Source organism: Bacillus rossius, chromosome 1, assembly GCF_032445375.1.
Source record: "Bacillus rossius redtenbacheri isolate Brsri chromosome 1, Brsri_v3, whole genome shotgun sequence".
Lineage (NCBI taxonomy): Eukaryota > Metazoa > Arthropoda > Insecta > Phasmatodea > Bacillidae > Bacillus > Bacillus rossius.
This window is the reverse complement of record NC_086330.1, coordinates 24,502,896-24,521,469: the sequence shown is the minus strand read 5'-3', so window position 1 is coordinate 24,521,469 and position 18,574 is coordinate 24,502,896. Positions and strand designations below refer to the sequence as shown.

Below are 18,574 nucleotides of genomic sequence, written 5' to 3'. Positions count from 1 at the left end.
AGCTGCTGCCCAATGTGTCTTCATAATCGACGATCGTACACAATCGATGCCTACAGTCCGGCGTCGATATAGAAGCGATTTCATCATCCACTTGCATAATTTCAACCGCCCCAGATGCACTGGCACCGTCGTTGATCCGCTCGGCCGCATTCATTCTTTTACGTTCCTGGCACTGCTTCACTCGGTCATAATATGGTGTTTTATTGGTATCATTCGATTGCTTTTGGGACGCCCTTTCCAACCGTATACGCAGGGGCGCAACAACAGGGGGGGGGGGGGGGGGGGAAGGCAAGGGTATTTTGCCCCCCCCCCCCTCCTCCGAAACCTTGAAGTGGGGGCAAACGGGGGCAAAGAAAGTGCTGTGTAATCAATTTTTAGATAATAAAACTGCTTAAATAGCACCATTTTCCACCTTGAAATACGCTGACGTTTGAAACTCAAACGAACGTCGTAGCTTCACCGAGTCAACGGTTATACTAAATGGAAATCTCGAAACTCAGCAAAATAACCTCAAAATAACGGCGCTTCCCCCTCCACCGCGCGCGATGCGTCACAGTCCTCACTTAGCGTAACGAATTCTTTGATCCATTAGCTATCCAGTTGTGTAATTAAAATTTGGATGGGAATGATAGATATGTAGCTGCAACACCAAACTGTGTCCCCCGATTTTGTTATTATTCGTTTTTTGAATGGATGCAATTTTAAAGACGTATTCACGCCCAAACTCCTCCTGGAGTTACCCTAGATTTCCCGAAGCATGGAGGTCACTTCGTACCTAACATGTTTAATTCAGTGTGATGATTTAACTAATCATTCAATTCGTGAGTTTACATGTAGATCAAGGTATGCGCTGCTCCTTTTACACTACCTTCCAGGCCACTTAGTTTATTTCAGGTTTTACAATATTTGTGTACAAAAACTGACTATTTTACCGCAATAGCTCAAAAATTGATTCTTTAGCTCCACAGCCTAATTATCTGAAGTCAGTTAAATGTTGGAAAAATAAAAAATATTAAATAAATAATCTTGTTAAACTTACCTAAACTACAACTAAAATAGTATTGAAATGATTAGTTAGTAACTATGCTGGATAAAATAAAACAATAGACAAGATTCTGTAGACTTAGGAACTTTTACCATGATATTATTTCAGCATCAATATTTAGAACAATGCCACAGAGGCAGGTGCTCTTAACTCCCTAAAATAAATTTGAAATTTATTTAAAGTTCACATCAAGCAAAAACTGTATTGTATAACAATATCAAACTAGACAAACATGCAATGAAGTAAATTGGTAAATTTTGCAGCAACATTATAAAATTGGTAGCTTAGGTACTTCAGTTTTATTATTTTAATAAACGCTGAGGAGGAAAAAGCTACAGTACAATATTGTACCCTTCCCTCCCTTAAATGGATTTTCAAATTGCCAGCATTCAACACTAGATTCATCTGTACCACAAACTAAATTTATACAATTTTCTCCTACTGTCCCACCAGGGCCATAGCCAGGATTTTCAGTACAACCACTATAGGTATATTTTTTTGAGTTTTCTTCATGCGTGGATTACAAAAGAAAATAGATTGACAGATTAAAATCTCATGGAATAGTACACATTTAGAACTCCAATGTTCACCCACAGAAATTTAAGTACGTAATGATTTTGCTTGAGAAAAGAAAACTGAACATTTTATATTTTGATTTTTTTAATATTTTAAATACTTTATTCTTGTCAATTCTTTGATGATTACATTAACAAACATCATAAATATACAAATGAATTAATGTTTTTAAATGCATGAAACACACATGTCAAGTTTGTATGAGATACATGTTTAGAGTAACACATATGCAAACTGGCATTAAACATATACTACTTGTCTTGGAAACATGATTCCTGCCTCTTTCGTATATGAAGCATGTTGGGCTATATTGGGGAGAAAATACAATACTGTAGTCCACTGAGGATTACAATGACCCTTCAAAAATTATTTCACTGTAACCTTATGTAGCTAAGTTGCTGTAATTGTTGTTTTGATCCCAGAAGGGAGGGGTTCGTACCCTACAGATTTCCCTCCTGGGTTCGTTTCTGGTCTCACGAAAATAAATATAAATACAAAAGGTAAGGCCTCATATTACTTATTTTCCCAATACCTTGTGCTATGGCTTATGAACCATTCAATTTTTACAAGATAAGAATAAATGTTTGAAGGCTGGCCCAACTGTAACCCTATTATATATTTTTAAAAATCTTATTATAATGTGCTAATATAAATTTTTGTATTTTGCTTCAGCCTTAAAAAACTTGCCCCCTAATAAAGTTTAAAAAAATATTAGCTCTATAAGTAATATGCCAACAAAAAAATAAGTTGTGTGTTTGATTCCCAAAAGAATAACCTAACATACTTATTGAGGATCATTTACACAGTTTTGTCTATGACTTTTACTTTACTGATCTAAGGTCAATTTTACCAAAATTCCAAAAAAGGCATATTTTCTATACATGAGTATATGCCAACAAAACAAATTTAAAACCATAATCATAATTTAACATTAGAATATGAAATAACTTGAATAAAATGAATATAAGAACTACAAAGCTAAACAATACCCAAACATTTAAAAGAAAATAATGTATAGCTGGGTCAGTCATTTCTTTCAATAATTCACATCCTTAAATTTTTAATTTAAAAAATTTTTTAGCAAAAAAAAGCTATTTGAATTTTTTTGTAAAATCATTGCTGCAAACATAAGAATGAAGAACAAAAACATTCAGTTGTTATATCTATTTAGTATATGTTTAGTAGTATCTATGTAGATATTTATACAAAGGCAATTATACTTATTTTGAAAGTTACACGCGTTTGGTCAAAGGTACGGCAAGTGTGTTGGTGCAGATGCAGAGATCTTTTATCAGTTACCATGTTCTGTCCTGGTCCCTACAGGCATCGCAACAGCATTATCTTGTCAGAAGTCGGGAACCAGACAAGTAATAAGGTATGCTCACCAGCTATTCGCAATTGTAAGCGTTAATTTTGCTCTTGTGGTATAAAACTGCTGTTGGGTTACGATTAGTTGTTATAGTTCTTAGCGTTCCCTGCCCAACATTAGGCAGAAAGCTGTCCACAAAAGAGCCATTAGTTTATGAAACATGAATGTAATGAATGAGTTACTATTTTTGATGCTTGAATTTTTTAAGGCTTATTGTGTTACCATTCCACATGCAACTATAACTGGTGCATTTATCGAGTAACACAATGTATGTACAATATACAAATAGCTGTTGTTTGTTAGCCTGAATGAATACGAATATCAATTCTGTGGTTAACATGTAGTTGAAGAAATGACAAATTCAAGCAAAAGAATCAGAATATATTTATTTTTAATTGTATCATGTGCAAGTGTGTGTGCACACACACACGTATATTACAGGGGTTTATTTTTACACAATACAATTGATCAATTACACAAGGCATCAACTGTCTTATCCAGAGAGACTGACTTTCCTTAAATCACTTCTTTAATACTACAAAATATGATTTCTTGGAAATATAGTGTCAAAAATGTTCCCCACTACTTGAAAAATTGTTAGGTCTATGTTTGGCAACATTACTTTAAAAGCAACAGATGCATACCACTGGGAGGATATTAACAGCAAAAGCAACAAACTATAGCTAAACACTAATTACTAAACAACTAGGTAATAATTATTGCGGCAAAGTTGTTCCAAAACTTATGAGTATTAAAATCCTATTTCTGTACATACATACATTAAAATGACTATACGTTTCACAGTATCTTCAAATTAATGAAGAATAACTTCTTATCTAAAATAGTTACACATTAATGGAAAACTGTGTAAGTGATAAGATAAGTAAAAGTTTAAAAATTAGTTCTAGCCTAATTATTTATTAATACAATACAAAAATAAACTATATACATTAATAATTTCAAGTCTGCTTCTTTTAAACATTATTTTCATGCATTTATCTCTGAACATTACATTGTTTTGATAATAACTATTAAAAAAAGTTAACCCAGTGAGCAAACAACAGCTCTTCAGCAGTAATTTTGGTTATGCAAATATACCTTTTTATGATCCAGAAGGCAAATGATATTAACTTTATGTTAACTCACACTGCCAACATTAACTACCTAAACGTGTAATTTCCATATTATTCACAAGGTATAGCACTTAAAAAAAAACACACATCTTTATACAATCCTTGACAGCAGTTCATCTGCACTCTGGTGAGCGTACAGTATTATTCTCGGTTCTCTCCATGCTCATCCACTACCTTTCCCTCTCGTGGTGAGCTGGGAGAGGGGTGGAAACAAACCACTGCACTTGAGTCATTCATACATGAGCAGCAATGTAGTAACTCAGGAATTTATTTTGAAGTGACAATGTCTATTCGCTCGTTACAGTTACTTTGTGTGACAAAATACAGTCAGATTTGAATCGCTAATAACTACGACACTAATAATGCGTCAACAATGGTTGAGCCCACAACGGAGAGATCATGTCTGAACAGTCTGTAACACAGTATTGTTTTGCCTGTGACATCATCGTACCAATGATTGTTATGAATTGGCTTTGTGTAAAGTTTTAAAATGGTATAGAATGTAAACGTGTTTAGCTGGAACATTGATTTGGGTGTCATTGGAAAAAACTTGCGGAACACCAATAGGACCCAAAGTGAGACAATAAAAATATTCACCGGAATATAAGTGAAAATCGGTATTAAAATGAAAAATATAACATAATTTAAAATGCCTCATATCACTCGTAAATATGCCCGGAATTATAGAAAACACAAGTCAGAGAAAAGATTGCATCAAAAGGAATCCAAAAAGGCTAAAAAGTCCAGACCTCAGCGAATGTGAAAGTGTGAGGTGTACGTGTGTTACTTTAGCTATCATACACCCTTTCTACATGAAGTTGTGATTTATCTGTGTACTCTGTGTAACCACTGTATTAAAGAGATGGATAGTTAAATCACACATTAATATGAAACATTTGTTATGATTTTATACATAAATTTTTACGAAAAATCTACAGCGGACTCGAACTGCACCTTTCTCTCCTATCATTTGTGTGGTAACCTAATCTCAAGTTCCAGCTTTTTAAATAGCTGTCCAAACAATATTACATCCTGTGAAGTTGTGTGTATATGTGATTCAATTTATTAACTCACAAATACACAAACTTATTTCAGATAGGCACAAATTCAAAGGCCCTTACAAAAGCATGGCTGAAGAAACTGTTATGAACAAAGTTTAATTTACAACATAGCAAAAATAATAACTGCAACAATATTTTACCAAAGTGCTTTAGTATTCATTACACTTGTGTGGATAAAAGGTTTTTTACTTTTTTTTTTAGTTCGAATTGAATATGAATACCAAATTATTTGCAAATATGAATATAAAATTCAAATAGTAAGAATGATAATTAGAATCCCACTAAAAAGCATTTTTCATGTCATGTAACAACTTCTGGAAAAAAAGACATATAATACTACTAAAGTGAAAGTTTGGTTAAGTCAGCTACAAAAATTATATGGAAAAGGTCTTCATATGCATGCACAGAAATTATTTGTGCAAGTTTCCCGATGGATTTTAGGACACCAATTTCCGTACTTGAGTGCTGACAAATTACGCTGTGTGTTAACAATAACTAAGGTTCCTCCAGTCTTACAAAATTCATGTATTTTTTCGAGTTAGCACCCTCTATAAATAGTTAGTCCAAGCTATTCAACCAAAGTATTTTTCTTCCATTTAACATTTTTCCTGGAGAAAACCTAGCAACAAAATTCTCAAGTATTTCTCTGTAATTTAAATCTCTGTCTTCTTGGAAAGCCTTATTTAACTTTTTTAATGTTGGGCCTAATTCTTTTGGACAAAAATGCTAGATGATTGTTCTCAGTAAACTTTAATTCCTTTCCTGTGCTCTGTTTATTTTACCTGATGGAGTCAAATAATCAGAATGGTTTTGCTGTTTACCTTTCCATTTCCCTTCATCCAAGTTTGTTCTCTTGTTGGTATTGAAACACCTGTTGCAGCATTAGTTGTTTCAGTGACATCGTACATCAAAATTTCACTGAAATGTCTCGCAGAATTGTAGACTACATCTCCCTGCTTGCCCCGCAGTGGTGTAACTGATTTTACAAGTAATTTAAATTCAGACATAGATGCAGATCCATAAATTGGATCGTGTAACTCGGATCACACGTGACCGATGTTCTCAGCTTACAGGCAGCTGTTCGACTGACCCCCTTCACTTTCTGACTCGCTCGTCACATGACTACCCGGCAACAGTGGGATCTACACAGGTTCTTTTTCATTCTGTCGTGTTATATCAAGATGTACAGAGCTTATAAATTAAAATATGAGCAAAACTAATAAAAACATATCTGAACAAAATGTCAGTAAACTATGTCCATTAATCTAAAACCTGTGTACATAAAGGGTTATAATGTTTATTCAAGTATACAGGAGGAAAAAATACAAAATTAATATATTTTCCTATAATTTAAGAGCCCAATATAATATCCTTAATGCTACATAACAAAAATGTATGGTTCAGTAAACACAAAGAAATAACACTGGGTGTGTCGTACAGCTCAGTCACGTTTACAGTTCCTTTGAGCAGACAACTGAAAGCAATGGGAACATGAAATACCAGAGAGAATCTCCAAATTCACTTCACATATTTCTCCATGAATTTCCTATGGAATTCTGAACGCAGGGAATCATTAATAAACTGGTCCTTTTTCTTCTCTGGTTCTGAACGGGCACAGTTCTTGAAAACCACATCGTCATCCCACCGTCGTTTCACCTGTAGCATAACAAAAACACAGTAAAATTAATACAAAAACAAAACAAAAAATTAAAATTACCATATTTCCCCAAACAAATTGCCAAAAATTTTTTCAAGAAATTTGTGTTTGGAAAAGCTTTTTACAAAATTGACAATGCCACATGGAAATGCTGCATATCACGGGTTCTAACAAAATCCAAGATTGGTAAACCTGCTGTTGCTCAAAGGAAAATTGATATCTTGCACCGAGATTTGTGCGTGTGTGTTTTTGTGAATTTTTTACCTGTTTTCATTATAATTTAAAGCCACTCACATGCTCGACAAATATAGTTTGCAAAGAAACAATGTCTCGTGCACAAAAAAAGTTTGACATTGTACAGCGGTAACAAATTTACTGTCATTACATGTACCAACAATGATGAACTCACACTGTTTTAATATTATTTAAAAATTAATAATACCTTCAGATCAGTTTTTGGCACTTGAGCTGATAAGTTCAACAGTGGATTGCCACTTAGAATGTTTTCCATTCGTATTCTCTCTTCTTCTTGTCGCTTCTCAGTTTCCTGCAAAACACACAAAATAAAGTTAGTGACACATAAGCAGGGGCATATGCATAGGGGAAGAAAGTACTTGAAAGAAAACAGCACGCAAACATGTTTTAAGACCCCCACCTCCTTGTATATGAAATTCTGCATACACTTCTGCACACAAGATGTCATTTTAATATAACATTGCATGAATAAACTACACATGTACATCTACCTGATTATCAAACCTCATAAATCAAAATTTTGTCAATATTAATTCCTTTGCATTAAGTGCCTCAGAATTATGTTCTGCATATTCTCTCCAAACCTCATAACCAATAAATTTTTCATGAAATGGAAAACTTATTTAAAAAAAAACATTAACTTACAAAGTAATTAAAATTTATTTTGAATTTTAATTTCTATTGTTAATAAAATAGGATGCAAGTATAATTTTACAATAAGCAGGCATTAGTGTATGTTTACCCTGTTTTGTATTATTATTACTAGTGATGGGTCGATTCCGATTCCGGAATCGGTCGGTCCCACCGATTCCAGTATAATCGTGGGATTCAGAATACAATGGTTTTGGAATCGACCATGACCGATTCCTGCATTGATTTTAAGTTTACAAAATACATCTCCTACGCAACGTAAGAAAATACTAAAATGAATGCAAATATAATTTTTAAACTACATAATACAATCTTTTTTACGGAACTGATTTACGAATTACGGTAATTAACGTATTTATTTACTTGCACCGCCATTTTCCCTATAGTACAAATGCAGTATCTACTTTCCCGCTTTAAACGAAAGCATTTTTCGGAAATTACGTTGCAGCAGCACTGCATTTAATAGTAAACCTTCAAAAATAACTAGACAAAACCATAAATGTTTAAAGAAAATTATGTAAATGTAAACGGCAAGTAAAATAACGTAAACGTTAACAACTTGATCATGGCAGCTACATTTGCCATTGTAAACAACCTAATTTTTTGTTTGTGCTACCGGCCATGGTAAACCATACGGCCATGAACCAAATCTTTGGTGACGTGAACGTGAAAATTAAGATGTTTCACATCTCTGCACTTTAAACTTTACAGAATTAAATGAAATAATTTTTGAACGAGATTTTACCCAAATTGACAGTGGATTACTGCGACCATATTAAAATAAGTTTAAAAGCAACATAACCAAATTGCTGTAAATCGGCGTTCTTGTGCGTGTTCAGCGATGCTCTTTTTACATTAGATATATTTTGGAAAGGCAGTTGGCTAATCTGGATTTCCAAACATTGCTGCTGAAACGTTCGTAAATTTTTATTACCAGACATAAACAATCTTTTGAAAGTAGTTGTGTTTAACAGAATTGTTTCCGATAAATTTTTGAAATGAATTAAATGTTAACACGAGATTTTTTTAAGAGTTTAATTATTTTGTGTAAGAAAATCTCACCATAAAATGTGGACATTTTGAGATGCAGAATGTTCTTAGTCAAGAACCGAAAATTTATTTTCTCTTTACGGTTGTGAAGAACTGCAAGACTGGATGGATTTATTCTTTTCACCAAGTGAGATGGTCCCTTGAAATATGTATCAACGAGGTTATATTGTCATTTTATTTGGATCATTATTTACTTGCGCTTGAAAATAAAATTCTTAACCTAAACGTACAAACCTCTTTTTTTACAATTAATTAATTGAGTTGATAATGTAAGGTATCAAAAGTTGGTTAAGTTATAACATTATTTACAAAATACGTCATAAGACATCTTTGATTATTGGCAGTGTTTGAACACATGTTTCGTCTAACTATATGCAAGGTTAAAAGGCCAAATTGTGCTAGAAATTCAAGGTAGCATAACTTGATGGTAATGAACATACTTTTTAACATAATATAAGCTGTATATAATGTTAATTTCTGCACAGAAAATGAAACACAATTATATCAATAATATATATATTATATATAATTATGCAATTATATTTTTAAAATCATAAACAACCTTTTTTTTTCTAAGTATATTACTCTGTTGAACATTGTCAGCTAAAAATTAAGGAATCGGAATCGGATCGAAGAATCGACCCTTTAATTTAAGAATCGAAAATGGAATCGGAATCGGTATATTTTAGGAATCGGCCCAACACTAATTATTACACTTAATAACATTTAAACTAAGCAGTTTTGAGGTATGCATATTATTATAGCAAGTAGTAAGGTTGGAGTTCAGTTTTGGTTTTTTCGTCACGTCTATAAAATCTGCCTTAAGGGAGTTACGAGAAATATTAGATAAACCAATGATAAGTACTAATAAGTAAGTACCTGGAAGTCATTTACGTTTTTGTAACACGGATGCTAGATACGAGGTCGGCCAGTCAGTCTGGCTTGCCAGCCAGCAGGGGTCCAGGGGAGGCACCACCTTCTCCCGGACACAGCTACCACCCGTCCCTCCCGATACACAGATACACAAAAATCTGATCAGCAGCGGCACTTCTCTGTCCCTCTCGAGGGTTCGGCATGATCCCAGAGCCCCGTCTGCGTAAAGTGGCGTAAATAGAATGCCACTGTTCTTGCAGTTTCAAGTGACCCCCCACAAAAGACTGATTTCAAAAGCATATAGATAAGGCTGAATGTTGGCGGGATAACTAACACCAAAGGGACCCCAACCCCATCATCAACGTGTCTACGAGAGTCCACTCAACCAGGTCGCGAACTGACAGTCTGAACTGCAGGTGCGTGGGGCAAGCTGTCAGTCGAAGCTGTGCGTGCACTGGGCCCCTAAGAAGCTAGGCCGGGAACGTGTCGAGCCACTCGCCTTCTTGGCTTGCTCCAAGGCACGCTCCTTCTTGATGCGCTGCAGCTCGGCCAGCAGCTCCGCCGTGTCGTCATCGCTGTCCGCATCGTCCGAGTCGTCATCGTCCAGAGGGTCGTCCGCATCCAGGCTGGCCGCCGGGACTTGATCCAGCTTGGGGCGCTTGCTGGGGATCACGAGCACCACTGTCGCAAACACTCCGGGGGTCACCGTGTTCACGCTCCCTTTCCTGTCGGCAGCTGAGATCACTGACAAGCAGTCCTTTGTGCACTGAGGCCGTCCAGCTGAGGAACTATGCTTTGCCAATTCTGGCTGAGCGCGATACCACTGGAGTGCAGGCAATGGCACAAAATGGGGGAACAGGTGGTGATGCTGATCTAATATACGTTTTAACAAAAAATATAGCATTCCTACTGTTGAAATTTGGCTATTCCATTCGGCAAAGATATTAAATTTAAATATTTTTTATATGCAGAATAGACCATTTGTTCATCAACAATTTCAAGACTAGCAAGAAATGTGATGTCCAACGTCCCGAGTGGTATTCTTTTTTTAATTTAATTTTATTCCTGCACGTATATGTATGAGTTTATGTATGTATATATACACACACATTCATATATACATATGCTCTATAGAAAGGAAGTTTGAAAATAGTTTTTTTTTTTCAGTCATACAGAGAAAAGCAAGAAATTTATTGCAGCATGAGATATAAACAAAAGTCGCTGCCCGAATAGCGTACACGTGACTACTGACAAGACTAAAACTCTGCACTCTTATCATGTATGTTAACAACATTGGTTCACTATCCAGATCAAACACCATTATTCCTATTGCAGATACTGCTGGCAAGTGTTCAACAATCGAGATTGCCGAACGGCTAGTGGCATTACCAGAAAAGTTTTTTACTGCCCAGTGACCACCTTGGTGCTGTCAGTACAAAAATAAATGTGAAACACAGTCTACGAACCAAAGGGTCGAGGCCGCCAGGACTTACTGGGAACTGCTGTCGCGAGAATCGGTGGTCCTTCTGTCTCGAGAGCTAGTCTTGTCCTTCTCCCTCTCTCTGTCTTCGAGTTCCTTGCGGAAATCACGTGATCGAAGATCATCAGTGTTGCCTTGTCCATGTTCTCTATTAAAAAAAACACCAAATATGTATTAACATTGTGCTTGGAAAAATTGTGAACATATTTTATTATTAAAAAAATAACTCAAATGAACATTTTACATAGTTGATTTCCTTTTAATTACTACAGTGAAAGGTCTTTAATATGGCACATTTATGATCAATGCCGGGCCGGATTCGAAGTGTGTATGATTATCAAATGTCAATATACAGAAATACCAAGGAAAATTATAATATAAAAAAAAAAATTGTAATACACTGCTCAATAAAAAATAAAAAAATTAGGTCGGGTGTTGGTCTTCTTAAAAAAAATCATTATGAAAATGTATCCATGAAATATGAATTGCAACCAGCTATAAAACAGGAAACACTGTACAGAAATGAAAACCAACCAGAACAATAAACCATGGTTTGTATTTTCTTGTGCAATCAAAAATTAAGTTTTTAAGGACTAATTTACTGCATTGCCATACACCCATCAAGAGGTAGAAAACTGTCTGTATATCACAGCAATAATACTGAATAGTCCATTCACAAACATAATTTTTTGGTTAGTTCAATTCTTACAGATAAGCCAATAAAGTCTAGACTTATCTCTGGAAATGTGGAAATATATGATATTTGCAGCAGTAATTTGATCTCTAATTACATTCACTTTATAAGTTCAAAGTAAGGCATGTTTTTAGTTTAAAAGTGAGATACAAAATACACAAAATGAATTCAAAACATTTTTTACATATAACTTCTAATCACGTGGCCCAAAAGTCACCAATTGTACTGCACATGCACAAACATTGTTTGCTGGAAAATCTTAAATAAAATAACATTCAAATGCCTGCACTTATCTATTACTTGCAATCATTCTTTATTAAGGAGCTTTTAAGGATTCTTAGTGAAATTTAATAACTTTTAAGAGCCCTTACTTAATTAAAGACAAACAAAGGACTCCTTAAAGATATTAAGGAGGCGTATGAACGCTGATGAACTCTGTGTGAACTCAAATCACTGACAGCACAGTAATGTATGGCGGCCAAGGTCTACAGCCAGAATCCACCTGGAAAAATTGAATGCGAGCAGCTTTATTTATGCTGGATTATTAGGGAAAAGATTATACGGTGAACTGTGATAAAACCAAAATAACACCAAATAGTATGCCAAAACACAGCATAACAACGAAATGCAACAGAACCAAAGAACAACAAAATGCAAGTTATATCATGGAATTAAGAAGCATTTAACGAAAACTTAATTAAAATCATAAAATTTTTTTTTAACATTTGAAATTCAAAGGAATGTCGTTATTTGCAGACAAAAACTGTACCTAAGTGCATGGATCAGAAAAATTAAATTAAATTGTTTTATTGGGCAGCTACATATCTTATTGAATCAATCTAAACAACTAATGCTCGCCGATTTTTTGTTCTGAATGTATCTGTATTATACCAATTCATTAAAATTAATTTAACGGAGCATAAAAATTTTACCCCTATTTCAGTGAAGTATTACCAACTGCTTTTATAAAACAATTAAAACAATAACAATGAAACCCTCTATTTTAAATACAAAATTGAACTAAAAATAAAACTATAAATCTTGTCTGAACGGATTACACAATGTGACGAAACACAGAATGTCCGATTAAAGACCTTTTACTGTGCTTTACCAACAAATGTTTTAGGCCATTCCAGATAATCTGAACACTTCAGAGTTCTTATTGTTTTCTTTCAGTTGAGAAGGCGTTAAAACAAGAAACTACTCATCCTAATGTGTTCTAAATTAAAAGAAGTTGGAGACAGGCTGTGTTTAGAAGAACAAGTTGAATTTCATGCATTCTTTGAATGATTCTTGCAAATTGGGAGATTGATTTAAAACAATTTTATGGATATTCACCATGGCAGGTTTTTACTTATGCCACAGAGAAACCACAACACCGGACAACTGCTGTCTCTTAGGAAGCCTTGAAGCCTACTGTGTTCACCTGTACCGTAATCATGTCCAGAATATCTGTTTAGTTTCATCGCTGGAAGGATTCGCGTGTGCGTCGTTGAAGTGTCGTCCATATTATCTGATTTGTATCATTGCTGGGTTTGACTGTCGCTGTATTTCCAAGGTTGTTGTTCGTCTGATTTTTCTGTTCCTGTTTCAACTGTTCCTTTGGTTGTTAGCCCACAGTGTTAATTTTCCTGACTAATTTCTTCCAAGAAATTCACTGTGCTGTTTATTCATTTAACAGTTGACATTGGCTTATTTTTATTTGTCCATTATTGAGGTTTCTCCCTGACATACAGTGAAAACAAGCAATAAATTATTTTTTTTAAATGATAGGAATAACTGTCAGAAGTTAATTCTAAAGTATTCAGATAGCTGAAATGCACTATCCGCATCATTTTCAAAAGGCCGGAGAGCACACGCCGCACCTGTATTTCAGTTTCGTGTGAGACGGCAAGTCTCTGCTGGAGTACTGCCGGGAAATAGCACTGAGATCTTTCTCCCCTCTGCCCTGCCCGCCGCGGGCTGGCTCAAAGGTCGGTCTTGCAGCTGTAGTCATTGCAGGCTAGCAATGCTCGTCAACCTGAAATCTTAAACAAAGGTGATATCACACACTGCCAGAGCTTTCTTTCTACCTAGTTCCAAAGATTTTAAGGTTGTGACTATGTACGGTACATTAATGTCATTGTGATTTCAACATTTATATTCTACAGTTAGTGCCACTTATCATAAACAAATGTAGTTAAGTATTTTAAATGTTGCTAACCTTACCTAATCAAAAGTTTATGCCGATTTACAGAATTTTAACTGTAACTAACCTAACCAATGTTCCAATGATTTTACACTATTTTTAAGTGCAGCCAACTTAATTGAGTCAAACGTTAAAATGGTTAACTTCTAAAAATATTGCTATGCTGTTTAACACAATCATCAAGAATTCAAAAATACCATTTTCAGGATTTTAATTTAATTTTTTTAGGTGAGCACCTACTCTATAATTTACCCTGAAAATATTGAATAAAAAAACTTTAAAAAATAATTATGGATAAACATTCAATGCTAATACAAACTCTTCAAACTAATCTACTGCCCAAGTGTTCTCGTAACTAGCAAGTTTGTCCCCCCCTCTCTAAATACCTTTCTGAATCTATCCCAACATTCCCCCACCCTTCCACCTCACTTAACATCTGCTAAATCCTACCAATCTCCTTGCATACCTTTGATCTTTTAAACTCTCCCAACCAATTTATGTCATTATCTCCAACAGACTAATGACATATTCCCCCTTTACATTGATTCCTATGTTCCTCTATTTGCCCTTCTTCCACATAGCTAATCTCCTCTGCACACCCTCCAGTTCCTCTTGAGTACCGCAGTGAATAGGTAGATCCCATATCGCAGCATCATGGAGGTGTATACCTTCTCCTTCAGCACACTACTTCCTCCCCTTAGTATCTTTCACAGCATACCTACAGCCTGCCTGCTCTTCTTTACAACTTTCTCCACATGGTCCCCCACCAAAGATTTCCCCTTGGAGAACCATTGCAAAGTATTTGTAAATGTTTAATTCACCCATTTCTTCCCCTCCCTTCCCAACCTACCCAAAGTAAAGTGGTAGAACCTCTTATTCACAAAAGATTTTTGTGAATCTGGCTCCCCTGGTCTTGCCAACATTTATTTTTATTACAATTTCTCTCTACATATTCTTCCCTGTCCAAAACCACCTGCAAACATTTCACCTCAACATCCCCATACACTACACAGTCTTCCACCACAAGGCACATGTTCCCTGTCCTGCTGAACCGTCGATCGTGATTATAAACATTACAAAACTAAGCTCAAAAAATATTTACATACATTGAAACCTAAAGTACACGCATATTGTTTTAAAAAGACATCAAAGACTATTTTCAATACCATGAATATACCTACTTAAAATCAGATTCTTCACATATGACGACAGATCATCATCAAAACATTCCCTTCCATTTGTTATTACGAAAATTCTCGACCTAGACTAATGATAATAAAGAAAACCAAAGAATGATACACAGAACAGAATATGAATTCTTAATATTGAAAGATTTATTTGATGACATAAAAATGACGCGAACCCCCCTACCACTATGTGAATTTAAGTGACTTAAGTATTGTTCGGAATCTCAGGGTAGGTTCGGCCTTGTGGCTAGAGGCAGTGGTTCGACACAGTAGGGCCCCCCGAGCAGTTTCGGCCACTCGGGATGCCTGAAAAGAACAAGAAAATACCAGCTGATTTCTTATTAATTTATTCCGGCACAGCCATATACATAGTGCTGCCCGTCCTGGCCATAACGGTTGTCCCGAAACGAATCGTCACACGCGCGACCACTCACTCAGTGGCGGCTCACAATTTTACTACCCGGTAAAGTCATTCACTTTGGACACGATGCGATGATTACAAATCAAACCCTAACATAACACACTAGAATCCTGAGCACGATTACACTTCACAATTATAATTAAGTAGTACACTGGGCTAAGAACGCATAGGCCCGTAACTCCGGCGACGCTACATGAATCTTAGAACTATCCCAGAAATTGACGTTTTAGTAAGATTGATTGTTACGTGTTGCCTACTGGCTGCACCGTGCAAGCTGAAACTAATTAGCCTATTGGCTAGGATATCGCATGAAGCGCCGACGTACCATATGGTAGTTCGTACATAGTACTTACGTATCACATCGAACGCTCGTCTTGGAGCACTGAATAATTAGGTTACATACCACTCGGTAAGGCGAGGCCGAACACGGGACTAAAAGAAAAGGTTTATGGAATAATACATCTATTGAAAACTACATATCAGTGAAAATAATAAATGCTGGTCCCGTGTCGAGCGTGGGCTGCCGGCCTCTGTGAGCTCCAAAAGGATACTGCCACTCTCACAGCGCGCGACCCCCTCCCCCCCAGCCCACCCGCGGAAACGTGTGATTTTCGCGGGAAACTGAACCGGCCAGGTTCGGGACAAGGCGCATGGTGAAACATAATTTTGAAAGAAATAAAATATTAAACAATGAAAATAAAGTCTAATATGTTCCTGTGGAAAAATACATAAACATTTGTTGTAGTTCGGCGGAGAGCTATGCCACACCCGGCCGGATCCTTCCGCCGACGTGGCACTTGTTAAATGGTGATCGCCCCGTCGCACTTTCTACACTCCGGTGCGCGCCCAGGCACGTTCGGTGCACACACTTTCGTGAGATGTTAATGAGGCATAGCAGTCTATGCGACATAGAGAAGCATTGGTGTTCGGCGTCAAATTCCCCCCCCCCTTGACATAGACCGCTATGTGCATCAATGCCTCGCTTCACACGCTGAGCACTTCACTGTCGTCTGCCGCACTGCAAGCCCTACACTGAGTGGTGGAGTTGTGGTGTATTGTGAGGTAATGATCCTGCCCGGAATGCTTTTCCCACTCGATGAATGACAAGGAGGGACGCCCTGATCCGTGTCCGTTATCCTCCTGGAAAGGGGCAGCCACTACGTGCGTTCCCCTTAGCACAACCTGGTGACATGTGGGTGAAGGGGTCAGTGGGGTTGGGGTGTGGCGTGGTGGTGTAATGGACGACGCTGATGGTTGGGATGATATGGGTCTCGCCACGTGTGTTGGAGCTACTGGAAGGCCCCCTCCAGGCAGCGCTCGGGTGAAGTAGCCCAACGGGGACCTGGACCACTCGTACTCCGCCAGGTAGGCCGGCGTCCATATTCCCGGGTACCCGTGTCTCCAACACCCGGTCTATGCACCTGTGATAGGGATGAGCCTGTTCCCCACATGACCGCATCTCGGCCTGTGTGGGGTCGTCGGTCCACTGGGCCTACTTTACGAAATCTAAGTCGCTCAGTGTCCCCACAGGCAAGGCGGCGGGATGGTTGGGGGCCCTTGGAATGTGGAACAAGGTTGCGGGTGCCTCCCCCGGAGTGACTGGTGGCACGACTCTTTCTGGTGGCAACAGCTCTTCCCAATCCTGGTCGTCCTGAAAGGTGACGTGTGGGTCGGGATGGCGTGACAGTTCGTCGGCAAACTGGTTGTCTCACCCGGGGATGTGCTCGACCGCGAAGTCAAAGTTCTGGAGCATCAGTGCCTACCTCGTGAACTTTGACTTGCAACCCTGAGCGGACTCCAACCAGTGGATACACTGGCTATCCGTCTGCAGCATGAACCGGAGGCTCTTCAGGTGGTGGCGGTAGCGGCACATAGCCCAAACGATGGCCATGCACTCCTGCTCGTTCACATGGTACCGCCATTCGGGCAGGCCGAACTTGGCGCTGGCGTACTCCACCACCCCGTGCATACCCTGGTCCCCCACCTGGTAGAGGATGGCTCCCCATCCTCTCCTGACTGGCGTCTCTGAAGATACAGGGGAAGGTCAGGATACAGACGGGCGAGCAGGTGACACTCGCGGAACTGCCGCTTTACCGCGGCCAGTGCAGCATCCACCCCGCTGGTTCACTGGGACCGGAGTTTAGGTGACAGCAAGTCCGTAATCGGGGCTGTGATACTGGCGAAATGAGGTATGAATGAGTGCAGCCAGTTGAGTAGGCCCATCAACTTCTGCAGCTGCTTGCGAGTCTGTAGGCCGGGTTTCGACTCTTTCAGGTTCAGGTGCTTTGGCAGAGGCCGGCAACCCTCGGCGTCCACTATGTGCCCCAAGTACTCCAGCTCGGCCGCGCCCATGTGGCACTACTGTGGGGCGCATGTGAGGCAGTGTCTGGCCAGCCGCTCAAGGACCAGGCCGAGGTGCCGGGCTTGGTCCTCCCACGACAATGACCAAATTATGACGTCATCCAGGTACGCGGCGGCGAACTCACCAGCGTACCCGTCTAACACACGTACCATCATGGCCTGGAAGGTCGCGGGGGCGTCCATCAGTCCGAACTGCATGGTACAGAACTGGAAACGTCGGCCGTCAGGTGCAGTAAATGTGGTATTCGGACAGTCTTCCGGACGTATGGGCCCCTGCCAGTACCTGGACTTGAGATCCAAGGACGTGAAAATGCGGGCATCACCCAGCCCGGCCAAAGCATCCGTAATATTTATAAGCGGTGGTGGGGCAGGTATGGTTATAAAATTTACGGGTTTGAAGTTAACACAGAAACGCATGGAGCCTTTTTTTTTGTTCACCATGACAATCTGACAGTTGTAGGGTGATTTACTGGGTTCGATGACTCCATCGCGTAGCATTTCAGCGATTTGGGTCTAGATGACGTGCCTCTCAGTTGGTCCGAACCCGTACAGCTTCACGAACTGGGGTTGGTG

General features: G+C 38.3%; 1 protein-coding gene across 1 annotated transcript; it reads right to left on the bottom strand.

The window, feature by feature from the left end:
• Positions 1–3,358: 3,358 nt before the first annotated feature.
• On the bottom strand, positions 3,359–15,444 carry LOC134533268 (protein CWC15 homolog). Its single transcript, XM_063370712.1, has 6 exons — positions 15,214–15,444; positions 13,710–13,871; positions 11,164–11,298; positions 10,170–10,332; positions 7,284–7,388; positions 3,359–6,840 (listed from the first exon to the last, which is right to left on the bottom strand). Exons 2-6 carry the CDS (start codon positions 13,838–13,840, stop codon positions 6,703–6,705), a joined length of 672 nt encoding a protein of 223 aa, XP_063226782.1. The 5' UTR covers positions 13,841–13,871; positions 15,214–15,444; the 3' UTR covers positions 3,359–6,702.
• Between the last annotated feature and the right edge of the window lie 3,130 nt (positions 15,445–18,574).

Bases quoted from the DNA above. Each gene is read 5' to 3' on its own strand.
- LOC134533268 (XM_063370712.1), bottom strand. From the start codon at position 13,840: ATGACTACAGCTGCAAGACCGACCTTTGAGCCAGCCCGCGGCGGGCAG. The intron at 7,389-10,169 runs GCGAGTGGCTCG...TGTGTTTTGCAG, and splicing joins CCTTGGAGCAAGCCAAGAAG to GAAACTGAGAAGCGACAAGA. The intron at 6,841-7,283 runs GTATTATTAATT...GTTATGCTACAG, and splicing joins TGCCAAAAACTGATCTGAAG to GTGAAACGACGGTGGGATGA.